Below are 23233 nucleotides of genomic sequence, written 5' to 3'. Positions count from 1 at the left end.
GACGTGGGAGTGGCAGGGAGGACAGGCTCTCTGGGAGATGGTAATCGGGCTCTACACAGTGCCAGCTTGAGGCAAGCCTGCGGCTCCTCCCTCCTGCAGGCAGGGTTAGGAAGTCTAGGAACGGAGAACCTGAGGTCAGACCCAGTGTAGCCACTCTTGTGACCTCAAGCCTCGGTTTAGCTGCGGCCACCTATAAGATGGGGTTGGGCCTTCAGCTGTAGGGTACAAGATCGCATGAAGAAAAGGCTAAGCTGTGTGCAACGTGTACCCCACTTATGGGAGGCATACTGTCAGATGAAAAGGTCAGAGACAGGCATCCAGTGTGAGTACGGAACCTGGGCAGTGGCATACACCACGGCGTCCAGATACAAGACCAGTGCTGCCACGTCAGGAAAACCAGCGCTTTATTTGCTACAGTGACAGCAGCTCTGGGTGGAGTTGGTAGCCGCTGTCTCTACACAGGATGGCCTAAAGTGAGACAGCAATCAGCACTTCCCCAGGCGAGTGTGTGTCCGGACAGCAGCGTGACGGCAGCCAGCTTCAAGGCTGTGGGAGGTGACTGGTACTGTCTCTAGAGAGAGTTCCAGTCATGGCTCAGGGGCAGGGAGATCCAGTGTCCAGCATGCCCTCCAAGGCCTGCACTACCTCACGGAGCCAATGGGCACAGTGGGCCACGGATGTTCTGCAAGCTCCCGCTGCAGCCGCTTGAACTGCTTCTTGGAGGCCCGTTTAGGCCGCAGCCACCGCAGGCAGGCTGGGAGACACTGGTCCAGCACGCTCTGCAGAGGGCAGTGGAGCGGTGTGGAGGAACAGCCGGGCCTGGGTCCTCCTCGTCCCTCCCATGGCTTCTATCTGTGTGGGCCCCACCTACCTCCAGCATGAAGGCGCCCACAAAGTTGAAGGCGACCAGACCCAGCAGCAGTAGCTTGAAGGAGCTGTCCGCAATGTTCCTCAGTCCTAGGGGCCCCTGCAGGAGGCCGGGGACCAGGATGAGGCCCACCAGGACAGAGCCCAAGAGCGCCAGGGCCACCAGGAAGGGCACTGGGGGTGGGGGAGTCTGTCAGCAATGGCGCTGCGCCCTGGGACGCATACACGCACGCACACATGCGTACACAACCACACGCACAAATGCACGCTCTACTCTGGGTCCCTTCTACATTCTAGCTGCCACCCCTCAGCCCGCCCCCCAGCCCCCCACGCGGCAGCACCGTTGGTGTAGAGCGGCTGGCGGAAGGGTGCCCCCTTAGACACCGCTGCGGCCAGGATGAGGTACTGGAAGCCAGACAGAGAGAAGACCACCGTATTCTCGTAGTTGGGCAGGTTGTCCGGTGCGGGCATAGTTCTGTTCAGAGGCACAAACCTGGGGACCACGGCGGTGGGGTTAGGGAGAGAGTGAAGGTGTCAGAGGCAGGGGCAGGGCTGGTGCCAGGGCATCTGCTACTTACCAGGGCTGAGCTATGACCAGAAAGTAGCCCCCCAGCTGGATGCTGGCCACCAAGGCCACCTGCAGCAGCAGACTGCCAAGTACAGGCACACTCAGCAGCGCCCCTGGCGGCCGCGCTCGCACTAAGGTCAGTGCGGGGCCCGTGCGGCTCATGAGCACTGCCACCGTGGTGGTGATGACCAGGTCGATGGCCAAGAACTGTAGGTCTCCCAGGTTGGTGTTGATCTGTGGTGGGAGAGGCCAGGAGAAGCTGAGGACCAGCTCTTGCAGAGCCCCCGTCCTCATGGAGCCTGGGGAGGAATCCCTCCTGCTCTGTCTGACCCAGCGTCCTTAGGAAGCGTCCCGTGGTCTGATACACACTGTCCCGACTCCTACTCTCAGGTTCCTGTGGAAGGCTGCTTTACGTACAGCGAAATCCCCCAGGGGCTGCCCTGTGGGGCCGCACTGTCTCAGCTCTAGAGAAACCCTGAGGTAGATGTGGATCTGGCCCAGGATGCTCCTGCCATCGCTGTAAGCAAACAGGGCATGCTCTGGGCAGGGGAAGGGAGGGCCTGCAGGGCAGGGTCTCGGCTCTGTCACTCTGCCCGGGCTCTGCCTTGGAGTGTACAGCACTCTGGGATGCACGCACGCACACATGCACGCACACACACACACACACACACACACACACACACACACACACTGGAAGCTTCAGGAATTAGAGATAGTTGATAGCACAAGCCAGTGGCCCCACTTCTCAAGACCCCTGTCCTAAGGTTTAGAACCATGTGAGCTTCGCTGCCTTGAGTCACGGCAGGCAATGGTAGAGTCACACATCTTAGAAGGGACTGGGCTCTTAGCCATGCTGCCCTGACTTCTCCCTGGTGTGGGACACGGGGGGGGGGGGGGAGTGCTAGCCTGGAGTCTGGGGTTTTACTGATGCTCACCGTGTACAGAATGAGGACAGAGATGAACTGGGTCAGGCTGTATAGGGCCATGTACTTGAAGACACTGAATGAAGTGTCCAGGGAGCAGCGGCCTTCCCTAGGGGGCAAAGTCCGACAGGACATCGGTGGCTCCAGCTGCGGACAGGCCCCGCCTCCCTACGGCCCTGCCCCCAGCCGGCCCCGCCTCCCGATAGGTCCCGCCTGCCTTACCTGATGACAGTGGGCACACATTCAATACTGGCCATGCTGGAGGTGAATGGAGAGACCACTGACGCCTCCGCCTGGGACAGTGAGATGCCCACATCAGCCGCCTTCAGGGCCCCACAGTCATTGGCTCCATCCCCGCACATGCCCACACAGTACCTGAAAGAAAGAGAGTGGGTATGGCCTGAGCCTCCACAGGCTATTGGGAGAATCCAGCCTAATGACAGAGGAGCACTTGATAAAGAGATGAAATTGTTCTTGGCATGACAGACTCGGGGGAGCCTGCCTGGACACCTGATCTTTTACTGTACTTGGAATGGATCCCAAGGTCTCTCAAATGCTAGGCAGGGACTCTTACCATAATCCCAGCCCAACCTAGGTGTTATTTTCTGTTTGTTTATTGGCTTGTGATTGAGACAGGCCCTTGCTTGGGTCCTGGCTGGCCTGGAACACAGTAAGCGACATCCTTAGCCCTGGTTTTTTGCTTGTTTGAGTCAGTCTCCCTACATAGTCCACAAAGGCCTCAAACTAGCAGCAATCCTCCTGCCTCTGCTTTCCAAGTGCTAGGATTACAGCATACTGTCAGCACGTCTGGCTTCTGGGAGCTTCTGAAAGGTGAAGGGTCACTAATGCTCAAGGGGGTGAGTGGACAGACAGACACGCTCAAGTCATTGCACGGCCCCCTCCACACAGAACTCACTGAAGCCTCTGCAGTTCACACACTAGCTCTGTCTTCTGCTCCGGGGCCATGCGGGCAAAGACGGTAGCCTGCACCAGGACCTGAGGCATAGGAGGAGGGCTGACACATCGGCTGGCACACAGAGATGGGCGGTGCGGAGCCCCTCCCTGGGCAGCTCTACCTTGGGCAGCAGCTTGGGGAAGTGCTTCTGAAGGACTGCAAATGTGGACCCGCTGAGGGCCAGGTGACAGGCCTGGGGTTCCAGCGCCATGGGATAGCCTGTGGCCTGGACAGGAACCTAGGCAATCAGGAAACTCAGCTCAGTAACCCTTTCCCTCCCTGGAGCCTGGTCCTGGGCCAGGTGACAAGGACTGGGGTCAGTGAGTGGGACACAGCCAGTGTTGCTGGGTTCATCTCACCTTCGCCCCGTTCATGACTGCAGAGGACTCTGTTGGCAGGAACTCGAGGGCAGCAGGCTGGCCCTGTTCAGGGTGGGTAGCATGGATGACAGCCAGGTGCTCCTGGGTGCCCACCATGCCACAAGCTCTGGCCACGGTGACTGCTGTCTGCAGGTTGTCCCCTAGGAGTGTGAGGTAGGGTCAGAGTCTAACACTGTCCGAGGCCTTGTCACCCTGACCCCACCCTGTCCCTTACAGGTAGACCATCCATGAGCACTGCCAACCATGGCTGAGCAGGGAAAATGGACCAACTAGCCACGCTCCTAGACTGTTTTCCTCAGTGGTAAACTGAGTCACCAGAGAGTCAGGGGAGCGGCTGGAGGCTGGACCCCAGCTCTGCACTTGGCATGCAGCATCAAGAGTGGGGCACCGCGCACGTATGCAAGCACAGGGCTGGGGTGTGTGAGACAGACAGACTGCCCACGAAGGCCCTTTCACTCCAGTGGAAATCCTTGCTTTAGGAGGTTGTCACCACCTTTTAGCCTGACACCATTATCCCACACGGAGGAGGGACCTGGAATAGATCGGTGACCTTCTGGTAGCCCAACAGGTGATTGGCTGGGTGGATACCCCACCTCGCTCTTAGGAACTCATCCCTCGCTGAGACCCAGAGCTCTGAGCTCACGTCACATGTGGGTGACAGTGACACATGTGATGGAAAGATGGGGAAGGGTCTGGCTCTAAAAGGATGCTGCAGCAGAGGATGCTGGGAAGGACAGGCTGTGGCCTCTTCACAGACCCCCGCCGGGGGGCCATACTACCTGTCGCCATAACGGTGCGGATGCCCGTCTTCCTCAGAGTCTGGATAACCGGGGCCGTCTGTGGCTTCAGTAGGTTCCGCATGACCAGCAACCCCAGGAGGCTCAGCCCCTGCTCCACAGTGTCCCTAGAGGGTTAGCACCTCCGGGTCAGAAGTCAGGCCCTCTCCCAGTGTCCAGACGGGGGCAACTGCCAGGGCTTAGCACCTCCCTCCAAATACCCCGAGGCTGGGTTCACCTTGTCAGTTGCTGAGCGGCCTCAAGGCTGGGCGCAATGGGCAGTGGCTTGCCAGCCAAGGCCACAACTCGGTAGCCAGCAGCTGTGTAGCTCTGCAGCACCTGAGAAAAGTCGCTGGGTACTGTGGGGGGGGGGGAGGTATCAGGGCTTGTGGGGAGGATGTGTGTGTCACAGACCGGAACCCACCCCCACTCTAGGCTCACACCCACTGGTGGACTCTGAGCCTGCCGCCTTCACCTGTCTCGGGGCTGCAGAGGCTGGCCACAAGCTCTGGGGAGCCTTTGACGTAGGCCTCTGGCTGGGTGGCCCCTGGCCATGTCACTACCACGTCCATACGCTGCAGGGCAGAGGAGAAGGGGAAGCGGCAGAGGATGCTGACCGGCGCTGGTGGCTCTTCCTGCGGGTGGGAGGAGAGCTGAGGGGCTGGCTGAGACACCCACTCCCAAGGCCCCAAGGCCCGGTCACTCTGCAGCTTACCCATTGCGGAGGCCCCCTGGGTGGGGGTCTCATTACCACCAAGACCTGGCTCCCAGGTGCTGAGCCTGCAGCTGGACCCTCCTCTAAGACCTGGTTAGGGACAAAGAAGGTTAGGACCTGGGGCCTTGGCAAACAGGGCCAGCAGGACTAGACCCATGGAAGACTTCCTGACTGGAAGGGTAAGACCCAAATGGACACTCTGGCTGTCCCACCGATAGGTTGCTGGGTGAGCTTGGGCAAGTTGTTAAAATCTCTGTGAAACAGGTTCCGAGCTCAGGCTACAGCCATGGTAGTAGATGGAGAGAAGTTACAATGGATGCCAGCAGAGAGCAGATGCTGACACAAGGCTCTGCCATGCCTGAGAGTGACTACAGGTGGGACGATGGGACAGAGACCATAGGGGAGATACAAGGTAGCATTGCTTAGCCAGGCTGCCCCCAGGCACGGGTCTGGCCTGCTTGGCCTCCTCACCCAGCCTGTAGACTCCACCATCTTGAGATCCATAGGGTCGCCCACCAGGGTGTCATGTAGCTGGCTGAGGGCATGACAGGTGGCCAGTGCTCGCAGGAGGGGCCCCAGGGGCAGGTGGCGGGGCTCTGGGACCAGTGGCAGCAACACCTGCCCCTTTAGGGGCACCACCCCCATTACGTCCAAGCCGTCCTCCGTGAGGGTGCCTGTCTGCAAGGGGACAGTGCCAAGTCCTTGGTTGAGTCGGGCCTTGCTGAGCTGGTCCCCACACCCAAGCCAGGCGAGTCCCACAGCAAGGGCCACAGGAGGCCTGTTCTGGACCCTGTGTCCCTCCTGGAGTCACCTCCACATCTATCAGTCTGACAGCCTTCCCTTTCCTCGATCAGTTCACGGCCCTGACGGAGCATCAGGTAGAGCTCAGCTGGTATTTCCTGTCTGACACCACAGCTCAGTGTCCTTAAAGGACTGCACATGCCTGATCCTCTCCACGGGAGAGTTCAGTGGGAAAAACTGGTCATGTCATCACGGTGGCTCTGGGCTCTTAATACCCACTGTCCTCTGTGTGCTCCTGGTACACTCACTTGTTAGGTACATGCACACATGTGTATACACACACACACACACATACAGAGACACAGAGACAAATATATATACACATAGACACAGATACACACACACATACATACAGAGACACGGAGACAAATATATATACACACAGACACAGACACAGACACAGGCACACAGACACACACTCCATCCATAGACACAGGCAGACACAGACACACATGTGCACACAGATACGAATATATACACACATAGACACAGACACAGGCACACAGATACACTCCACCCATAGACACAGGCACTCACATGCACACAGAGACACACACGCACACACACACAACCCAACCCCTGCCACCTGTGCTGGTTCCTACTGGATTCCAGGGCTGTGAACTCGAGTGCCCAGCATAGCAACCCCACAATGGTTCTTCAACAATTAAAATGATTTCTGGCATTTTATCTGCCAGGCATGAGACAGAGTGGGTAGGAGCTGGCAGTGAAGGGTGGTCCCTGAGTGTTCCCCACTTAGGTACAGCAGACCATCTGCTGAAGTGCCCAGTCCCCCGCATCCTGGCAGCCAGGCCCCACCTTGTCAAAGCACACGAGCCGCAGCTTGCCTCCCAAGTTGATGCGCAGCGGGTGGATGCAGAAGATTCCCTGTGTGCGCAGCCGACTCTGGGCATAGAGCGTGCACACGGTCATGGCGGCCGGCAGGGCGGGCGGTACCACCACCGTCACCAGGTCCAGAGCTCGGATCACGATCTCCCTCACAGGCACCTGGTAGGAGGCACTGTGAACCCAGAGGCGGAGCTGGGTGGGTCCCGCAGGCTGGCAGTCCCACCCGGCTCCGGCTTACCCGGTTGCGGTAGAGGATGATGACGCTGTAGACAGTGCCAAGCAGAGCTGGGGAAACAGCAAGGGGTGAGTGGGACCCTGACCCACCTGGGCTGGGGCTGTCCGCAGGGTGAGAGGGAGGCATGCGGCCCACTCACCCAGGACCGAGAGTGCAGCCACAAACTTCATGCTGTGTTTGTAGAACTTGAAGCTGATGGGCCTTGGGTGCAGGATGGAGCTCACCAGGCCCCCTTTGGCTGTGCAGAACCCTGGGGACAGACAGACAGCCAAGGCGGGGACAGGGGTTAGGGCAAGGTCGCACTCCTCGGACACTGCTGCACCCTGGGGTCACGACATTCTCGGGGACAGCCATGGGGATTGGGGTCACAGATGACAACTCCCAAGGCTTGTCCAACCCCCACAGAGGTCTTTTTAATTATTTTCTTCCTGTGGCTCAGGGATTGAACCCTTATCCAACTAGGCAAGTGCCCTGCTGAGAACCCTCTCGCTTTCCCAAAGCCCTCTCTTTGTTCTGACTGGGGGAGTCTCACTAAATTGCCCAGGCTGGACCTCAGTTTCTGACCCCTCAGCCTCCACCTCTCAAGCACTTGGGATTGTAAGTGCACAATCCCTGTAGAATTTTATTTTAGATAGGGTCTCACCATAGCCCCTGTTTGCCTAGACCATGCTCTGTAGACCAAGATGGCCTCAGAGATCCATCTGCCTCCGCCTTCTCAGTACTCGGATTAAAAGCATGTGCCACCAACGGGCTGCCACTGGGCAGGGCCCCCCATAGGAGATTAATAGACGGCCCCTTAAATGGGTGGTTTCATTTACATCAAGAGAGAGCTAAGTTCCCCCAACCCCTCAGAGGGATCCCTGCTGTCTCCTACAAACACTGCAAAGCTTGCTTACAGTCTGCCTGACTCCTGCTCTCCTGCTAAGAGAAGGACATGAGGGCCGGACAGATGGCTCAGTGGTTAAGAGCGGTCCCTGATCTGCCAGGGGACCTAAGTTCACTTCCCAGCACCCACAGGGGAACTCACAACCATCTGTAACTTCAGTTCCAAGGAATCCAGCGCCCTCCTCTGGATTCTGCAGGCACCACGCACGCATATGCACAGACAAACATACAGAGAAACACCCACACACATTTAAAAAAAAAAAGGTTGGGACCTAGAGGCTCCACTGGGTTTGAATCCTGCATTGCCAGAGGTGGGGGTGGGGGGCACGCTCCAGGTCCTGTCCTGCCCTGTGTCACCGATCCTGTAGATACTGAGCTCAGTACTCCTCCCCACCACCCCATATGTACCTGTCCGAGTCACCACTGCTAGGACACGGGGTCCCACATAGGCTCGGGCCTGCAGAATGAGGGTGCCACAGAAGAGAGTGTGCCGCCGGTGGGTCTCTGGGCAGTAGGGCTTGGGCCCCTCTGGCAGGGCCGTCTTCAGCACAGGGATGCTCTCCCCTGGGAGGGACACGGTGTGAGGTTCACAGGAGGCCCTCGGGGTTCTCCCGCCCACAGCTGTTCTGAAGCTACACTTACCTCTGTGACTGGGTGGACAGGGAGAGGGACATAAGCCAGAAGAGGCAAAGGGCTTGAGACTGTGAGGCAATACTGGGGGGACGGGGGGGTGCCTGCTCCTAGGAACCTGCTTTGGGTAGCTGGGTCACTTAGTGAAAGTATATTGGGGGCCAATGTTTGGGGAGCCCTTCTCCTGGAGATAGTTCACCACAAACATTTTTGTCATCTTGCTATGTAACAAGGCTGGCTTCGAACTTGTGATCTCCCTGACTTTCGCTTGTAGAGTCCTGGAATTGCTGGCGTGAGCCCCCACACTTGGCCACACCCTGCTTCTTGTGTTGTTCTCATTTAAGGCAAGGTCTCATTACGTAGACCAGGCTAGCATCAAACTCACAGAGATGCACCCGCCTCTGCTTCCTGAGCACTGGCATTAAAGATGCGTGCCAACACACCCACTTCACAGTAATAAGGATATTTGCATGGGGGTCACTTCTACAAAGCCCTGGGCAGCCAGCTTGGCAAAGCAGAGCCCTTATGGAGTTCCTGTGAGGGCAGGATTACTGGGCCTCTTTGGGATGCATATATTGGGGGAACTCAAGGGTACCCCAGCCTGTCTACATCCCTAAGAATAGGTAAGTGTGAGACAATCCATGGGGGTAAGAGGCCAGGTTTTTTTTTTCTTAAACAGTCTCATGTAGCCCAGGCTAGCCTCAAACTTACTGTATAGTTGATGACCTTGAACTCCTGATTCCTCCTGCTTCAACCTCCCGGTGCTGGCACTGCCAGTGTGTGCCACCACACCTCCTAGTCCCTTGGCTCTTTGTTTTGTGTTTTAAGGGTTTTGTTGTTGTTGCTGCTCTTATGAGTTAGAGTCACATTGTGTAGTCTAGGCTAGACCCAAACTTGGGAGTGACCCTGTTTCTGTGTGCTGGGTGCTGGGGTTACAACCATGTTTGCTTCATTAACTTATTACACAGGTAAAACCCAAAGCTGGGCCTGGTGGAGGGCCTGTAATCTTAGCTTTTCAGGACGCTGGAGCAGGAGGATTACAAGTTTGAAGTCTGCTGGGTCTACAGAGTAAATTCAAAGACAGCCTGGGCAACTCTGCTTAAATACAAGGTGGGAACAATGTCGTGGGGAACTTAGCTCAGCAGGAGAGGCCCTGAACCCCACAGCTAGGGCCACATATGTGCACAAGAACAGCAGCACACCTCAAGCCAGGACTTTGCTTGGAAACAACCGAGCGCTCCTATCATACCGTTAACTCAGCTGGCCTGGACCTAGCGATCCTCCTGCCTCATCCTCCCGAGTGCTGGGATCACAGGAGCGAGGCCCTGAGACAGGTTAGTGCGTGGAGCTCATAAACACTGAAAGAGGTGAGGCCACAGGCCGGGCATGGTGGTGCACGCCTTTAGTCCCAGCACTCGGGAGGCAGAGGCAGGCGGATTTCTGAGCTTGAGGCCAGCCTGGTCTACAGAGTGAGTTCCAGGACAGCCAGGACTACACAGAGAAACCCTGTCTCAAACAAACAAACAAACAAAAAGAGGCGAGGCCGCACATGGCGGCTCCATCTGCACAAGTGGACACTCAGGAGCACACCAGTCATGGTCCACCAGGGCCTCCTAGGCAGCGTGTGTGTGGAGTGCTACATACATATGACACAAGAAACAGAAATAGAGAGCTGGAGAGCTGGCTCAGCGGTTAAGAGCACTGACTGCTCTTCCAGAGGTCCTGAGTTCAACTCACAACCATCTGTAATGGGATCTGGGGCCCCCTTCTGGTGTGTCTGAAGACAGCGACAGTGTACTCATATAAAATAAATCTTTAACAAACAAACAGAAATAAACAGGACCGTAAGCCCACGTCCACAGCTGCTGCACCAGTGTGCGTGTGTGGAAAGGACACGGGACACAAGCAGGGCCCCGGTTCACACGCCACACCCTTCTGCATGGTGCAGATGCTGATAAGGCTTTGCGCATACTCTATCCCACAGCGACTGGCAGCCACACGTTACAGGTGGGGAAACTGAGGCACAGAGTGTTTAAAGGCATATGGCTGGCGAGTGATGGGGCCACAACTGTTCCTTGAAAGAAAATCTCAGCGAAGGCTTCTGGCAAAAGGCAGAGGGTTAGACGGCAAGGAAAGGGCTCTGGGCCTCATGCCGGGCTGGGCTTACCTGTCAGGGAGCTCTCGTTGACCACACACTCTCCAGCCACCAGAGCGGCGTCGCACGGCATCACCCCGCCCTCCTGGGGCAGCACCAGGCAGTCTCCGGGCACCAGCTCACTGGAGTCCACCCACTCTTCCTCTGTGGTCACATGGGGTTCAGTGAGGTCAGCCACCCCGCCGCACCCTACTCCCAGCCTCCCCCCACCTGTTCCTCACCTCCTCCGGGTCGGCACACCCGCACCTGCACGGACAGCTTGACCATGTCCCTCAGGGTCAAGCTTTGCTGTGGGACAGAGGGACGAGAAGAGCCGAGTGGGTGGCAGCCCCTTGGGGACGCCCTGACCAGTCCTACCAGGCCATTCGCCCTCACCTTTCTGGTCTTGTACAGGGCCAGGCAGACGGAGATGGCTGAGATGAGGAAGATGCAGAGGGCGTACCAGTAGTAGCGGTCGGCCAGCCACAGTGCGATGCTGAAGGCTTGGAACCCGTAGTAGGGGTTCAGGGCCTGGAGGAGGGGCAAGAGGCAGCACTGACAGCATCCCTGGGCTGCCTGGAGACCGGAGACAGGGCTGGCGGCTGCCCCGGCTGCCCCGAGCAAAGCCAAGCCAGCAGCCTGCCTAGGCCCATCCCCCTTGTCCACCTGACATCCCCCCAAGCCGCAGCTAGGAAGACACAGGCCTCTGTCCCCAGACCTCTGCCATGCTTTCTTTTCTTTTCTTTTCTTTTTTTTTATTATTATTATTTTTATTTACAATTCAAATGCTATCCCAAAAGTCCCCTATACCCCACCCCCGCCCCTGCTCCCCTACCCACCCACTCCCACTACTTGGCTCTGGCCTTCCCCTGTGCTGGGTCATATAAAGTTTACAAGACCAAGGGGCCTCTCTTCCCAATGATGGCCAATTAGGCCATCTTCTGCTATATATGCAGCTAGAGACACAAGCTCAGGGGGTACTGGTTAGTTCATATTGTTGTTGCACCTACAGGGTTGCAGCCCCCTTCAACTCCTTGGGTACTTTCTCTAGCTCCTCCATTGGGAACCCTGTGTTCCATCCAAGAGCTGGCTGTGAGCATCCACTTCTGTGTTTGCCAGGCACTGGCATAGCCTCACAAGAGGCCGCTTCTGCCATGCTTTCTAAGTGTCACACGATGGTGGGGGCAGTTCCATAAGCTGGAGCCACCACCACAGCTGAAGACTGGGCACAGGAGGGTTAAGTCACTCGCCTAAAGCCACACAGCGCCAGAGTCAGGCTGTGGTTTGCAGAAGGCTGGGTCTGTGATCTCCAAGTAGGAGTGGTTCCTTTGACTATGTGTGACCTTGGCAGTACCTTGTTCTGCCCTGAGGCGTGGGTTCCTCCTGGGTGAACAGACTGTACAGCCCACGTCCTTATTCACATGGCTGACAGCTGGAAGCAACTGCACCCCACAGACTGGGCCCTGAGGCAGAGCCGGCCTCCTCCCCAAGGCTGTGCGGGCAGGACTGGACAGGTCAGCCTCAGCACCGCTGCAGGCTCGGTCCAAGCTCTGCGTGGATGCCCCTCATCCTCAGCCTGGTCTCTCAGGCTGCGGAGGACGCTGAGCCCTACTTGGATAAGCTGCTGTGGGCGACCCCAGGGTGCTTTACCTCATCCGCCAGCAGCTGCAGGTAGGACTTGACGGGAATACCGATCACGTTGGGGCCGTAAATGGTCTTCCTGTAAGAAGGGAGGCCGCTGAGCTGTCCCAGGGTGTCACAGACCCACCCCACTTTCCATTAGGGAAGCCACAGTCCCCAGAAGGCACCGATGGGAAGACGGGAGGGAGGGAGGGGAGAGCAGGGTGGGAGCCCAGGGCCGGGGCAGCAAATACCTCGTAGCTTGGTCCTGGAGGCTGAGGCCGGAGCTCGAGCAGTGGATGTCATCACAGGTACGACCGTGGTCCAGCAGGCTGAGGCGGAGAGGGGACACCGTGTGGGTGACGGGCCCCCAAATTACAGGAAGCAGCAGCTCCCAGCCGAGAGATGCTTCATGGACTGTCCAAGGTTTCAGGGCAGCCATGGGTAGCCTGGGTTAGGCCAGCCCCATCACGCTGTGGTACCCACCCCACTCTGCTGGAGGTGGTGTGGCCACGCCCAGGGCCCCTACCTGACTTGGCAGAAGGCTTGCTGGGTTTCCATCCAGACGTAGCGTTGACCTTGGAGGACATAATAGCGCAGCACCTGCTTCTGGGTGAGAGAGGAGAGGCCGGTGGGAGGTGGCCTGGCATGGAGCATCCACACGCACGAGGTGGGGGAGGGGAAAGAGATAGCAGCATGGGACAGAGAAGCTTGTATCACAGGCCTTTGGGACCACAGAGAGCCAGAGGGACGCAGAGAACAGTGAGCCCAGTCCTCCCCCACAGCGTGTGACCTGGGTGCCCAGAGAAGGGCACGACCAGGTCTAGAGCCCGGCTGGCCACTCACTGCCTCTTCCTGCCTGTGGAGCTGGGTGGTGTCCTGCCACGCGCCCTCTGGTGTCACTCCCACGGCTGCCTGGCTCCGGCCATCCTCTGCCTGGGCCCGTGGGGGCAGCTCCAGGCTGGGAGGGTATGGGAGTTACTCAGCAGCTCAAGGGGTGGCCCAGACCTCCCATCTCCCCCTCCCCTGGGGAAGGGACACCCAGTGTCTCACCTGCCCTCGACAACAGCCTCAGTCTGCACCTGAACCGTGAAGAGCTGTCTGGAGTTACCCTGGAACACAGAGGTGTGACTTCAGCCTTTCAAAGGAGACTCCATCCTTCCAGGACAGTCCCCTAGCCAGGTGGCCTTGGGGAGAGCCAGAGACACAGGGCTATCCATTTAGACAGCACATTATACCCAACAGTCTCTCGCATGTAGACCATGTCTACACACGTGTGTGTGTGTGGCAGTGCACCTGCATGCACACAGACTCCAGGTGTGTTGCTCTATTGATGTCTGCCTCCTTGACCACTCCTTGACCCTAGAGGTAGGCTGGAGGTCAGCAAGCCCCAGAGAGCCTGCTGCCCTTGCTCCCCCTTCCCAGTGCTAAGCATTACAGGCACTTGGGCAACCATACCCAGCTTTTTACACCGGGGGGGGGGGGGGCTGGAGATTCGACCTTGGGTCCTCGCACCTATGCAGCAAGCATCCTTACCCATTATTCCAAGGTTGTTGTTATTGTTTTGTTTTTGTTTTTTTGTGTGGTGGCGCATGCCTTTAATCCCAGCACTTGGGAGGCAGAGGCAGGTGAATTTCTGAGTTTGAGGTCAGCCTGGTCTATAGAGTGAGTTCCAGTACAGCCAGGGCTACACAGAGAAACCCTGTCTCGAAAAACCAAAAAAAAAAAAAAAAAAAACACTGACCGCTCTTCCAGAGGTCTTGAGTTCAAATCCCAGCAACCACATGGTGGCTCACAACCATCTGTAATGGTTGTGTCTTCTGTTGTGTCTGAAGACGGCTATAGGGTACTCATAAATAAAAATAATAAATCAAAAAAAAAAAAAAAAAAAAGCAGAATCTCAGTTGGGAAAAATGTTGGCTTGTGGGCAAGCCTTAACTAATGATTGTGTGGGAGGGCCCAGGCCACTGCAGGCAGTGCCACCCTGGGCCTGGGGTCCCGGATGGTATAAGAGAGGAAACTGAGCTGGGCATGCCATAGGGCACAAGGCAGTAAGCAGGGTTCCCTCATGGCTTCCGCTTCAGCTCCTGCCTCCAGGTTCCTGACTTGAGGTCTTGCCAGGATTTCTTTGAGGACAGACTATGGTATGGTCTTGGAAGCCTCCGCCTTCCCACCTTGCATTTTGGTCATGGTGTTTATCACAGCAACAGAAGCCATAACTAAAGTTCCCATTTAGAGCCATCTCCAGGTAAAGTCTTATTTATGTGGCTTTGGTTGTGAAAACTAATAAAGCATTTTCTAAAGAAGTATACAAGGGAGCCCAGCGGGGCATACCCGACTGCCTCTGTCAGCTGGGATGTGAAGGCCTGCCTCCTGCCCACCCCGAGTCAAGGCCAAGTCAGAGGTGGCTGCACGGAGCACCCCAGTATCCCTCGCAGACCCCGGTGGCTTCACTCACCTCTTTGTCTTTTATTTCTATAACGAGTGTTTCGGCGTGGGCCAGGCTGCATGGCCTCAGGCGCAGGCGCACGCCCCACAAGGGCTTCCAGCGGAATAGCAGCCAAGGGATCCCGGCCAGCATCCAGACCGCGGCGTGATAGCCGATGGCCCTCCATGGACTGCCACAGTAGCCGCTGAGCCTCTGGGGATGCAGGAGACAGGGCTGATGAAGCTGGGGGCAGTCAGGGGGACTGAACAGATGTCGGGAGGATATGAGGGCAGACCGTGCGCCGCTCCGCCCACCACCACCTACCACGGATGAAACTGAGGAGCTGAGGGGATCGATTGATGTCCCTGTCGTCAGGGTCCCATAGCTGGGGGGCGTGCTGCCCATGAGCGGGCTGCTGTCTGTGGACAGGAAGGAGAAATGTTAGAGAAGGAAGGCACTTTTCTTCCTCAGGGCTGGGGCTGGAACCCAGGTCCTTACGGCGTTAGACAAGACACCCCAGAGCTAGCTAGGCCACAACGCCAGGCCAGGCCTCCTCTTCCTTCCGCAGCTGGCAAGCCCGGTCACTCTGTCCTCAGGCCTCCTGAGCCTGTGACTGAATGCCCCGAGTGTGCTCTCTCCACAGAGCTGGAGAGAGGCACGCAACTGCCCTCCCTGCACACCTGTGTCTTGCTTCTGCTGGCGTGGGGCGCTGCGTTTCACCCATTCCCTTCTACAGTGCCACCCATGGGCAGGGACCGGGCTGTTCTCATCCAGACCTGGTGCCCAGAGCTCTATAAAGTCAAACCACACTGATCCTGTCAGCGGCAGGGACCAGTGGTGGACCCTCCCTCCCTCCCTCCCTCCCACCTCCCCATCTGCAGGGCTGTGGTCCCAACAGGGCAAGGGTCTTTCTGGAAGTTTCTACCTAGTAGGCCTGACTTTCCTCTTGAAGATACTGTTGTCATAGCACGCCTTAGTCTCTGGACTGCCCAGTCCCTGCAGTTTCTCCAGGACCATTAAAGTCCTGACCAGCTGGGCAGAGCTTGTGGGGGAGAGGCAGGTGATAGGTCTCCCATGCTTGAGGCTTGATAGCTAATCACATGTGGGCTTCTGTTCCCAGTCCTTTTTACATGGCTATCATAATAAGTCTGCCAGGTATTTCTCCATTTTAGTTTTCATTTATTTTGTGTGTAGGTGTGTTTTGTGTGTGCATGTGTAGGCTCAAGTGTACACACAACACACACACACATGTGCGTATGCCAGAAGTTGAGGTTAGGAAACTTTTTTTTTTTTTTTTTTTTTTTTGAGACAGGGTTTCTCTGTGTAGCTCTGGCTGTCCCGGAACTCACTCTGTAGATCAGGCTGGCCTCGAACTCAGAAATCCGCCTGCCTCTGCCTCCTGAGTGCTGGGATTAAAGGTGTGCGCCACCACCGCCCAGTGAGGTTGGGAATCTTTATTCTCCTCCTCCTTACTTTATTTGAGACAGGGTCTCTCCCTGAACTGAGAGCTCACCCGTTAGTCTAGGCTGGCTAGAGAGTGTCCCTGCCACCTGTCTCTGTCCCCAGGACAATGGAATTTCAAGTGTATGCTGCAGCTTTTTTATGTTGGTGCAGGAGATCCTGACTCTGGACCTCACGTTTGACTTTACACAAGCCATCTTCCCAGTCTCCCCCTCCATTTTAAAGAAAAGGGGGAAGTTGTTATAACTCGGCCAAGATCACACAGCAAGGAGATGGAACTTGGGGAGGCAGGCCCAGGCAGGTTGCTCTCAGACTGGTTTTGCTTATGATTTTCATAATTAAACAATAGATTTATTGGTCTTGTACAAAGGCAAATCTAGGACAGGAGGTGGTGGTGTACAACTTTAGTCCCAGCGCTCAGGAGGCAGAGGCACTTGATCTCTCTGAGTTCAAGGCCAGTCTGGTCTACAGATCTGGTTCCAGGACAGCCAGGGCTACCCAGAGAAACCCTGTCTTGAAAAAAAAGACAATAAACAGAGACAAATCTGGGTGTGGCAGTCAGGGCTGATGGAAGAGCATATTTCCCACGTTCTGGAAGCTGTTCTTACTCCTAGGATGGATGCCCACTCTCAGGGAACTGGGATTAGGGCACAAAGGCCCACAGGGCCAGAAGCCAGCATCTCCGGGGATTCTCACACACACACTACATGGAACAGCGGGAACTGATGTGCCATGCCACCTGAGGCCTCTTTAAGCTGGGGACCCAGAAAATAGCCGAAACAGAGCCCGGCCAGTGGGCCCTCTCCCACCTTCCACAGAACCGCAGACCCTGGCACATGGGCAGAGCCAGTCAGGAGGAGCATCATCTCTCTCCCTTGGCCCCAAGGGTAGGCTGGCTCTCTCAGAGGGACCCTGAATCCCGGACAGGAAGTTCAGGAAGAAGTTCTCAGGTCCTCCACCACCAGCAGCGTTTCCTGCTGGAGCCCTTCATCTGCCTAAGACAATGTCAGAATGAGGGCTCAGTCACCTTCCAGGTAGCCAGGAAACAGCACCTCGGGGTCTCAAAGGGCTGACCCAGGCTGTACAATCCCTGCTTTTTCCTCCACACAGCCCTACAGAGCAGGTACCACTTCTGTCTCTATTTTATGGCTGGGAAACGGGTGTGGGGAGGTACCCTACCCAAGAGCCACAGTTAATGCCTCCGTCATCAACTGCGCTCTCTGCCAAGCTGTGATTCATAAAGCAGGTGCCCCGGCCTCTCTGGGCCTCCGTGTCCACTCTCTAAGATGATAGTGTGTGCGGCGAGCCGGTACCAATGTGGAGGAAGAGAGGAGTGAGTGTCAGCCGGTGCCATAGAGGGCGTCTGAGGCTGGTGCCAGCTGTGTGACTTCCCACCAGGGCGTGGCAGCTCCTCTCCTTTCTCATCACCCAGACAGAAACCTGCAGGGGTGCTGGCCTCCTGGCCTGAACAGCAGCTCCTTCCTGTAGCTTGGGGCCCTTGGGACACCAGCTAGACAGGGCTCAGGCTGATAAAGAAGTCACAGAGCCAACCCAGAGCCAATCACCTGACCCGGTTCCACCTGCCAGCAGTAACGAGGTGGCCTCCTACAGCAGTTACCAATGGAAGGACTGAGTCTCCCACGGCCACTCTGGCAGGGGCTGGAGACTGGAAATGGGTCTGTCTGTCTTCTCCAAAGTCCTCCTGTCCCCGCTCTCACCCTTGATCGTTGGTTCCTGACCTACTCACAGTGAGCGCTGAATGAATGAATTCACACCCAAGCACTGCAGAACAGGGAGAGCAGGGGCCAGCCCCCCTGCGCCTCCCTGCCCACCCACTCATCCACCCACCCGTGTCTCTGACCCCTCCCTGACTCTCAGCCCCTGGGGTCTAATCTGGAAGGCTCTTTCCAATGTCCATCACCAAACCCAGTGTTTCACAAGGATGTTCACAGCCAGCCTGGGGAAGGTGGGCAAAGGCACTTGCCAAAGAAGGAAGTCACATCTCAGGAAACCTCTAGAGCGTCCATAAGGGCCACACCCAGGAATGCACTGTCTGGCAGGGACACAGGCCATCTTCAAAGCACTTGGATAGGCTTAGCCACTGATCACCCATCAAGGGAAGTCCGGGACTCACTGGTAAGCCAACCTCAAAAGCTTGCTCAGGCTGTGGGCATTGGGGGATGAAAACTAAGTTCTCAGAGCTCTCCGGAGTCACAGCCCAGGCAGCCAGAGGGCCTCTCCAGCAGCAGTGGCAACATTGTAGTTCACCCCAGCTCTCCGAGGGAGGAACTGATAGAAATGTTCTCTTCAGAGACCGGGAAACGGAGGAACCCGGCTGTGAAGAGTCAGGTCCTGAATCGGATGACCTCAAATGGGGAAGCTGGCTGTGATGAACTGGGCCTTTAATTCACCCTCACAGCCTGGAGAGAAGCAGAGAGTGGAAGTCTCATTTAAAATGGGGGAGGGGTGGTGGCCGCATGCTACAGCAGGCAAAGGCCCTGGCTGCACAAGCCTCATGACCTGAGTTCCAAGCCAGGAGTCGTGGTGGACTGGATCAACACACACAGGCTGGAGCAAAAGTGTGTGTGTGTGTGTGTGTGTGTGTGTGTGTGTGTATGTGTGTGTGTGCATGATCAAGTATTTAAAATGAAAGCTAGGTTTAGTGGCCCATGGCTGTAATACCAGCACTGAAGACATGGAAACAGGATTAGTTCAAGGTCATCCGAGACTACATATTAGATTTGAGGCCAGCCTGGGCTACATAAGACCCCAGTCTCAAACAATAAAAATAATAGGGGCTGGAGAGATAGCTCAGAGTTAAGAGTACACAGTCAGCTCTCCAAGAGGATCTGAGTTTGCTTCTCAGCATTCACAACCTTCTGTAATCCCCTCAAAGCCACACACACACTATTAAAATTTTTAAAAACAAATCTTTAAAAGGTTAAATAATATAATGCAAAAATGGCAATATAGCAGCCGGGCGTGGTAGCGCACGGCTTTAGTCCCAGCACTGGGGAGGCAGAGGCAGGCGGATTTCTGAGTTCGAGGCCAGCCTGGTCTACAGAGTGAGTTCTAGGACAGTCAGGGCTACACTGAGAAACCCTGTCTCGAAAAAAAAAAAAGATTGCAATATAACTCCAGTAGAGGAAAAGGTCCAGGTCTGACACCCCTTCTCAACACTCAGCCAGAAACCTAAACCCAAAGCCCAAGGAAAGGCAGACCAAGAATGAAAGACCAACACACAGAGGCACATGGCAAAAGGCTTGAGCCCAGTTCGCATCCCTGGGGCAGCCACACCAGCACCGTAGAGCAGTGGGGCGAGAGTCAAAGTCATTTGGGACCTCTTATTTCCTGCGGAAGACCCAGCTTTCCGGCTGCTAATCTATCAGTGGCCCAGGGTACCAGCATCTTCTTCTGGTGGCTTCCCCCATGGCCGTGAGCTCCTGGCTTCCCTCAAGCTGGGAGGCCGTGAGCCTAGGAGGTCTTTATGTAGCTTCTAGATGCTATGCTAGACGCTAGAGACTTTGCTCAAGTGCAGAGCCAGGGGTCTGGTGCATAAGGAGCAGACGTTGTTCTTATCACAAGTTGAATTGTCGCCCCCTATTCTTTTCCCTCCCTCACCTAAGACACTGTCAGATGGAAGCTGGGGACTGGGCTAGACAGAGACATGCTAGCACCCGGAGGTTAGCAGGCCATCTACATCTGGTGGGATTTTGGTTTCAGCCTAAGACACGTACTCTGGCAATGGGGGGGGGGGGGGCATGCAGGATGCGGTCCTTGGATTTGGCCACTGGCAAGCTTTCTGGGTGGGTCAGGAGTGCATCTGTGCCTCGGGTCTCCCATCCAGGCCCGGCAGAGAGCTGGCTTCCCTAATCCTGTTCATGTAGCACATATGGGTGCTGCTCAGAGGCCCCACGGCGGTGCACCGCGTCCATCACTGGGACCTGTCACTCAGGGTCGAATGCATTCAGAGGGGATGAGGAGGGCAGGAACCCCCAGCCCTAGGGTGTGCGCAGCGGCATCCTAAATCTGTCTCTGGGGGCCTGGGGACGAGACCCGAAGGGAGGGCCGGGCCGCCGCTCACCTGCGCTCATTTCGGCTCCTTGCGCTCATCGCCGGCCGCTGTGGCCCGCGGCCTGGGCTCGGCGTGCGAGGCCCCGGGGCACGGTCGGGGGGCGCCGGCTGCGGCGATCCGCGGAGGGGCCGGGCTGGGCGGCACCTGCACGACGCGACGGCGACTGGAACCGTGCCGCAGTCAGTCTGCGGCCGTCAAGCCCCGCCCCTCCGTGGCGCCTACGTCCGCCGCTGCCGCGCGGGCTGCCGGGACTTGTAGTCCCCGGTCTGGTCTCTGTCCGGCGCTCGCTGAGATCTTGATGCAAGGGGGTAACGTGGGTGGAGGCGAGAGTCTGGGGACGGGGAGAAGGGGGAAGAGATGGAAAGCAGGGGAATGTGGACTGGACAGTCCCCAGACAAAAGAGATAGACGGAAAACGACAGGCTGCGAGACAGGTAGACATACAGGCAGACAGAGGGTGATGCTGGGAAGACACAAGTGGGACGGCTCCTAGACAGAAGAGGGGTGGGGGTGGGGGGAGGGACCAGGCAGACAACAGACAAAGAGGCAGAGAGGTGACAGACAAGCAAACAGAAGGGAACGCTGGGACACCCCATTGGAACAGCCTCCATATAGAACAACCATAATACAGGAAACAGGCGGACAGACAGATATCAAATGGGCAGGCAGAGTGGGAGGGAGAGTTTGGAAGATACAGGTGGGACAGTCTCCAGACAGAACAGACAAACAGAAAACCAATATCTTGGGAGACAGGACAGACAAAAAGATAGGCAGGCAGATAGGCTGCTGGCAGACCAACAGGGGGGCCATGCTGGGAGACAGAGGTGGAATCATCCTGAGCCAGAGCAGATGAATGCGAGATGGGTCAGGCAGAAAGCAAGGCTAGACAGAGGAGAAAGTGTCCTGTCCGCGGCCCCAGCCTCAGGTGCACACCTCGGCAGTGCACCTTACACGTGCAGGTTCAAGCCTGCCTCCGTCTCCTCCAGGCTGTGTGGCTGTGGATGTATAAGTTAACTCCCTGGGTCTCCTTTTCTTTAAACAAAGCAGCACTATTAATTCTAATTGTGTGTGGGTGGTGGTGGGGCATGTGTGCGCAACAGCATGTCAGAGAACAATTTTCAGGAGTCAGTCATCTTCTTTCTGTGGGCACTTGGGAATTGAACTTAAGTCCCCAGGCTTGGCAGCAAACACCTTTATCCCATGAGCCATATTAATGGGATTGGACCTTTTTTTTTTTTTTTTTTTAATTTTATTTCTTTTCACGTGCATTGGTGTTTGACTGTATGCATGTATGTATGTGAGGGTGTCGGATCCTCGGGAACTGGAGTTATAGACAATTGTGAGCCGCCATGTGGGTGCTGGGAATTGAACCCAGGACCTTTGGAAGAGCAGCCAGTGCTCTTATCCACAGAGCCATCTCCCCAGCCCCAGGACCTCTTTTTCTGACCTGTACAATGACAAATAACAGCAGTGATGGCTTGTGGGAAGTGCTGCAGGAGAACACTCATCTAAAGCCTGAGGTCACACTCGCCATAGACTCCCATGGTCAGATGCGGCCAGAAAGGCGCTCCATACAGGTTGGCTGGGATGATGCACAGGAGACTCAAGGGAGGTAGGACCCATCCCAGAAACCCGGAAGCATGGCCTGTGCGCACCCCTGCACAGGTGAGACAAATAAAAACTCTGGAAAGCCTGGGATACAGGTCTACAGCATTCACTGCACTGTCCCACGGTGTCCCCCTGCCCCAGGGTCGATGACGTCTGAACGGAGGCAGAAGGTGTACGAGAGACCTGGGGTAAGCCAGGGAAAGTTGCGGCCAGAATAGTCCTGGGCCCACACCTTCAGCATCACAGTATCCCTGTGAGCTCAAGGCGAGTCAGGCTGAGTTCCAGGAGCTGGACCATCAGGCCCTGTCCAGTGGGGACTACCGGAAAGCGACGCAAGGACACCCAAGCAAAACAACAGACTGCAGAAAGTCAAGATGCATGCAGAGCTATGATGGGGGGGGGGTCCCTTTATGGGGACAGTGGGGACGCCTTGACAGCGCTACCTCCAGGAACCATTGGCCATTTGTGCAGGGCTTGTTTATCAGATATGTGGGTGTGGAAATGTGAGGCTCAGACATGCCCAGAGGTTGGGCTTCAGCAGCTGGAGAACAGTGGAGACATTTACTACTGAGCTGGGGCAGCCGCTGGTGGAGCAGGTTGGGGGGCATTCCTATTGGCCATGTGTGGCGTGGGACTAGGTCAAGTGAGACTTCATTAGCAGATGACATTGCCAGTAGGGACCAGTTGTCTCTCCCCCTCCCCAGTCCCACCTCAATGGCTAGCCGGTGACCTTCCTAGGAAACCCAGGTGCCTGTGTAGCCTGGAGGTGGTGGTTTGGGTCTGGACCTCACTGACACAGATCCCCCCAGAGGGGCAGTGCCATAAATAAAGTGGCTGGCCTGGAGCCTGAGAAGGTCCTGGAGCATCAGTTCCTATCCAGTGATGAGAACACTTTTGATTTATTTATTGGGACAAGGACAAGCCTTGGACCCCTAGAGATCTTCCTGCCTCTGTCCCCCAGGGGCTGGGGTAAAGGTCACTTTTCCTCTCTTGGCCTCTCCTCTCTGTAATAAAATGCAAGTCACACTGTTGAGTTGGTAGGTGCGTGGCAGAGTCCAGACACATTCATGAGACCCTTAAGCGGGGTTAGAAGCCTTGAAGGGGGGCTGGAGAGGTGGCTCAGTGGTTAAGAGCACTGACTGCTCTTCCGAAGGTCCTGAGTTCAAATCAAGGCAACCACATGGTGGCTCATAACCATCCATAATGAGATCTGATGCCCTCTTCTGGTGTGTCTGAAGACAGCTACAGTGTAATTACATATAATAATAAATCAAGAAGAAGAAGAAGAAGAAGAAGAAGAAGAAGAAGAAGAAGAAGAAGAAGAAGA

General features: G+C 56.3%; 1 protein-coding gene across 9 annotated transcripts; it reads right to left on the bottom strand.

Moving 5' to 3' along the window:
- Positions 1 to 387: 387 nt before the first annotated feature.
- On the bottom strand, positions 388 to 20478 carry Atp13a2 (ATPase cation transporting 13A2). 9 transcript variants are annotated; one of them, XM_029540000.1, is made up of 29 exons: positions 20309 to 20478; positions 15088 to 15182; positions 14794 to 14976; positions 13389 to 13447; positions 13182 to 13296; positions 12865 to 12944; positions 12590 to 12667; positions 12366 to 12435; positions 11112 to 11246; positions 10958 to 11024; positions 10749 to 10880; positions 8360 to 8515; positions 7206 to 7316; positions 7070 to 7116; positions 6802 to 6990; positions 5656 to 5862; positions 5185 to 5274; positions 4945 to 5122; positions 4708 to 4828; positions 4473 to 4597; positions 3673 to 3833; positions 3435 to 3551; positions 3275 to 3354; positions 2581 to 2733; positions 2371 to 2467; positions 1446 to 1669; positions 1209 to 1360; positions 872 to 1041; positions 388 to 779 (listed from the first exon to the last, which is right to left on the bottom strand). In XM_029540000.1, the coding sequence occupies exons 1-29, from the start codon at positions 20316 to 20318 to the stop codon at positions 642 to 644; spliced, it is 3540 nt and encodes a 1179-aa protein (XP_029395860.1). In that variant the 5' UTR covers positions 20319 to 20478; the 3' UTR covers positions 388 to 641. The 9 variants fall into 9 exon arrangements, with proteins under 9 accessions (XP_029395860.1, XP_029395862.1, XP_029395863.1 ...); XM_029540002.1 differs by having other exon boundaries at positions 3435 to 3539; XM_029540003.1 differs by having other exon boundaries at positions 4945 to 5104.
- Between the last annotated feature and the right edge of the window lie 2755 nt (positions 20479 to 23233).

This window comes from Mus pahari, chromosome 6, assembly GCF_900095145.1.
Source record: "Mus pahari chromosome 6, PAHARI_EIJ_v1.1, whole genome shotgun sequence".
NCBI classification, from domain to species: domain Eukaryota; kingdom Metazoa; phylum Chordata; class Mammalia; order Rodentia; family Muridae; genus Mus; species Mus pahari.
Note: the sequence above shows the minus strand (reverse complement) of the source record. Positions and strands in the feature narration are given on the sequence as shown.